Raw genomic sequence first — 5331 nt, 5'->3', positions numbered from 1 at the left:
TCAAGTTGAAGGTCTTGTAGTGTCACTAAACAAATTACTCTTGATCTCTTCGATATTTATTACGAAACATATTAACTCGATTAAGCGCTTAGCGTAATTTTGTTTTGAATATATTAAAATAACTTAAATAAATATATTTAAACATGAAATTTCCAAAAACCGATCAATAATGAGTCATATTCGATTTATTCGACTTGATAAATGTTTTATTTACATGTGCAAGCAATTTTGAATATTTTGTTCTAATATTTTTATTTAAAATTAAAAAATCTGTTGTTTTTGTAATCTTAAATTAATAAATTTTAATTAAAGTCTCATAATTCGAGTGTGTATTTTTTTTTAAGCAATCACATAGTATTAACTTTGCAATACTAAGCCCGTTTGCTGAGCATCAGTCAGCATGAAAAACGGGTTTCCAAAGAGCCGGGCTTGTTGTGGAATAATTTACAAATTTTTGGGAATTTAGAATGAAATCGGAGGCAGATTAAATGATTGATTTAAGATAGTCTCATTGTGTGGCTTAGAGCTAAAAAATACGGAAATGAAATTTTCTATTTTTATGGTAAATTCAGTATTGTTTAGATATTTTTTATGTTACTGAAATGGATGCGTAATCTGTGTTAAAGTTTGTTTATGTCACAACAAGTTTGTTTTGTTTGTTCTTGAGTGGTGCTTTTTGAAAATTTCCAAACAAATTTTGTGTATAAAAAGATGTGAAAGATTTTGTGAATGGAACAGTCTTCAAAAAATTATTGAAGTGAATTAAAAGTAACAAACGAGTAGTAAAGATGCGTTTTTTTATTGTATTTGCCATCATTGCAGCCATCCTGTGTGCTTTGGCTGTAGCTGAAGAATCAAATCAACAGGAATTGATCAGAAATAAACGACAATTCGGTTACAATCCTTACTATGGAGGTGGTTTCGGTGGCTTTGGTAGACCAGGTTTCGGAGGTGGCTATTACGGACGTCCAGGTTTCGGTGGTGGTTTCGGTCGTCCAGGATTTGGTGGTGGTTTCGGTCGTCCAGGATTTGGATTCTATGGTTAATGAAATATAGGATCTAGTACAAATGTTGGTGATAATATGGAAGATACGTTAACGATTAAAAATTAAGATTTGTATAATTGAATAAATAAAAAAAAATATGTGTAATAATTCGAAAAATGAGTATTTCTTAAAACTTATAGCTTTCTGTGTATATAATCAGGCCTATTCTGAATCGCAAGGGAATGGGAGTTTGTTCCCTGTTCCCAATTCCCCTATTCTGAATAAATTTGGTATGTTCCCTGTTCCCAATTCCCCTATTCTGAATCGCATGGGAATGGGAGTTTTTTCCTAATTTTGCACAAATTCTCTCCCTACCAAATTGTTGGAGACACAAGTTAAAAAAGTATTAAGAGTGGTTTAATTTAATATAAAAGTAACTGAAAATGATCAGATTTTTGAATATATTTTAATAAAATTATTATTATAATAAAATTATTACAATAAATTTAATATTTTCAAAGTTTTATTTTTTGATTAGTTTTCCGAATATATTTTAATAAATTTAATATAACAAAATTTTCATTTAATATATTTTATAAAAATTATTATTTTAATAAAAGTATAACAAATTTGAAATATTTAAATTTTTATTTATTTATTTTATTCACACGGGTTTTTTCCATTAATTAAAGTGTTAACTATTGTTTTTAAAACAATAGAAAAATGAAACGAAACCAAATTCTGAAATAAATGGATTCCTAGAATAAGTTAAAATTATGCAATTATGTGCAGGTAAAACATTGCTTCTTTTTTATTGTAAGATCTGCACAGGTATAAACTATTATTAGTTCATTAATTGAAGCATGAAGGACATTTCTATCCTAATTATATAAAAAAAGTAAATTATAATTTACGCAAATTTTATATAAAAGCAGTGAATGTTTAAAAATAAAGACATTGAAGAATTGATATCATAACGTAAGGTTTTTTTTAATTAGTTAAAAATTTAGAAAAGAGTTAAATTTAGCATTTAAGTAACCAATAATAATAAATTTTTCGAATATATTTTAATGTGATATTTAATGTCTGATGTCTGATAAGCTCCTTCAGCAAAGAAACGCAAACAAGCGCTCAATTTCACAATTGGAGCAACTGCAAACTGCTTCTTTGCTGGTTGTAGTTCCTCAGTAAGTTCCTCTAACAGGTAAATAAATGCTGGTTTATTTACTCTGTAATATTTTTGAAATCTATAATGAAAAAAAGTTTATTTTAAAACCAAATTAAATTTACACTTGTACTTACAAGAAATTAGACAGCTCAAGTGGATTTGCTGCGTCTCTCAAGTTTCTCCGATTGATCCTCTGTTTCAAAATTTCTTGCTCATGTTCTTGAGCCAAATCCTCTGCTAATATTCGTAATGCAATTGAATGCATTTTTAAAGTTTTTAACAATTTTTTATATAAATAAACACCAACAACTGCACAATTCTTTTTATAAGTTTATTTTTCTCATTAAAATAAAAGTTTTTCATTAATCACTTATTCACTTAATCACTTATTTATATTTATTTCTAATAATTTGTGCAGCAAACAAATAATGCGATTTTAACATTTAAATCAACATATGATACGCAAATGTTTTTTTTGTTTTGCTCATTTTCTCACTTTTCGTCATTAAAAAGTGGCATGGTTGCCAAAATTTAACAAAACAAATTTGAAATTGTTGTTGTTCACGAAACTGCTGTCTCCCTAGCGATTCAGAATAAGGGAGCTGTGTGTTCGGGAACAGCGTGCGAATAGGGAGTTTTTTCGCTGGGAGTATTCAGAATAGGCCTGAAATATCAAAGCTGTGCAGTAATGATTACATTTGTAATTAGATTACACTCAATTATAAATTACTGAGTAATTTAATTGATAATTGAATTTCCAGATTATATGTGTAATTTAATTGAAAACCTCAATTACGAATTACAGTATAATCGTAATTTGTAATTTAGTTTCTAAATTACAGGCACAATTGAAATTAAAAACCAAATTTCAAATTACGTGTAATTTGCAAAAATAATCTAGAGAAGAAAAAGCATTGAAACTTCTGAAAGATGATAAACGAATCGAAACTATGGTTGGATTTTGGGTTGTAAGTGGCCCGCATTTCGTTTACGCCCTCATTCATAGTATCTTGTTGGGTTGCGTGTTTTTGCTTTTGACATTTGGTGTGTAGAAGTGTTCCATTAGAACTTCAAAGCAGATCAAGAGGCAGAAAAATTTTTTTTTTGTACGCAAATCAAAATCTGAATATGTTGCATTGTTGCTTTTTTTCATGAAGTTGTCAATTTAATATTGCTGTTTTCTTTTTGTATTTCTGTATTGTGCAGTGATCAAAAATATGTATTTAGAAATGTGTATACTTGTTTCATTTGTTAGGTTGCGTGTGTACTTTTCTATGCTTTTGCTCTATGATATTTGTTTGTTTTGCTTGTATGTTTTTTTGTTTTGGATTGTAGTTTGTTTTTATGAAATTTAGGAAGGTGTCTATTTCGCATGTTTTTATTATTTCTTTTGTTTTAAGCGCTGATATGCATGTGTGTCAGAATGTGTATACATTTTGTTGTTTTTTTTTTGTTTAATTGATTGAACATTTGACTATGAGTTGCGCGTAAATTTTTTAAAGCAAATTTGAAAAGATCCTTGTTTTTGTGCATCAAATAAATATATGCAAATTTGTAAGCAGTATATGTATGTGTGTACAATGTGTATGCAAATAATATAATTTTATATGTAATGAGATTATGCCTACATTTATGTTTTAAGAATTATTTTTATTGCTCAATACGATTTAAAAATTATAATAACAACAATGAGTAGTAATATGGTAATATCTAGTTTAAGAATAAAATTTTTAGACAAAGTCTTATGCTGGATGTATATTTGGTTTTGTATGTGCAATAATTTTTAATTGAATATTTATTAAATGGTTAATTGCGTACAATGTTTAATTTTTCAATGTATATGTGTATTTTTATATTTCTGAATATAATAAATAATTTTAATAACTAATTTTTATTAATATCGTCTAGTGATAATATGCATGTATATATAAAATTTTTAAAATTATATATTTCAATATTTTGTAGCAATGTGATAACAATACCAAATATACTTTAAAAATTTGAATTTCAATTAAATATGAATGCACTTAGTAAAAATATTTGAGAAAAAAATTATCATAAAAAGCTGAGTAATGAGCATGCATTTAAGGGTGGTTTTGCCCAATTTTATTTTTTTGTTTTTTGTTTTAAGCTAATGTGTAAACATTTTGTTGTTTTTCTTTTTTGGTTTGACTGATTGTACATTTGCTTATGCGAAACGTGTGCATTTTTTTTAGCAACTTTGGCAAGATCGTTGTTTTTGTGCAGTATATGTATGTATATACAATTTATGTGCAAATAATATAATTTGTTTTGCTCATAAGGTTTGCCTACATTTGTTTTTGTAACTCATAATATGCATTTTATTATGATTACTTGATTGTACAGCTGATTTAGAAAAGGGAAAATAAATAATTTATCTTTTGCGCTTTCGTTTTATAATATAAGACATTAAAAATATTAACAAATTATATGTTTATAATATTTTAATATTTTATAGCAATATGATATCAATTTCCAAACAAATTTTGTGTATAAAAAGATGTGAAAGATTTTGTGAATGGAACAGTCTTCAAAAAATTATTGAAGTGAATTAAAAGTAACAAACGAGTAGTAAAGATGCGTTTTTTTATTGTATTTGCCATCATTGCAGCCATCCTGTGTGCTTTGGCTGTAGCTGAAGAATCAAATCAACAGGAATGGATCAGAAATAAACGACAATTCGGTTTCAATCCTTACTATGGAGGTGGTTTCGGTGGCTTTGGTAGACCAGGTTTCGGAGGTGGCTATTACGGACGTCCAGGCTTCGGTGGTGGTTTCTATGGAAGACCAGGATTTGGTGGTGGGTTATTCCGTCCAGGATTTGGATTCTATGGTTAAAGATATATAGGATCTAGTACAAATGTTGGTGATAATATGCAAGATACGTTAACGATTAAAAATTAAGATTTGTATAATTGAATAAATAAAAAAAAATATGTGTAATAATTCAAAAAATGAGTATTTCTTAAAACTTATAGCCTTCTGTGTATATAATATTAATGTAAATTTTATAATATAATATGAAGACATCTTCAATTTTTTACAGTTTTCATTTAGTAGTGAAAAAAAACTATTGGTTTTGAAAAAATTTTCGAACAATATGTAAGTTATATATATTTGTGCCTATCTGAATGGCGATAAATTTGTCTCCCAGTT

At 27.4% G+C, this 5331-nt stretch overlaps 1 protein-coding gene across 1 annotated transcript; it reads left to right on the top strand.

The window, feature by feature from the left end:
- Positions 1-710: 710 nt before the first annotated feature.
- LOC119683071 (glycine-rich cell wall structural protein-like) lies at positions 711-5124 on the top strand. Its single transcript, XM_038096673.1, has 2 exons — positions 711-972; positions 4937-5124. Exons 1-2 carry the CDS (start codon positions 789-791, stop codon positions 5011-5013), a joined length of 261 nt encoding a protein of 86 aa, XP_037952601.1. The 5' UTR covers positions 711-788; the 3' UTR covers positions 5014-5124.
- Positions 5125-5331: the final 207 nt, after the last annotated feature.

This window comes from Teleopsis dalmanni, chromosome 2 (assembly GCF_002237135.1).
Source record: "Teleopsis dalmanni isolate 2A chromosome 2, ASM223713v2, whole genome shotgun sequence".
Taxonomy (NCBI): Eukaryota; Metazoa; Arthropoda; class Insecta; order Diptera; family Diopsidae; genus Teleopsis; species Teleopsis dalmanni.
This window is presented reverse-complemented; position numbering and strand designations above follow the sequence as displayed.

Coding starts and splice junctions, on each gene's coding strand:
- LOC119683071 (XM_038096673.1), top strand. CDS start 789: ATGCGTTTTTTTATTGTATTTGCCATCATTGCAGCCATCCTGTGTGCT. Junction 973..4,936: donor TGGCTATTACGGACGTCCAG/GTTTCGGTGGTG, acceptor ACGGACGTCCAG/GCTTCGGTGGTGGTTTCTAT.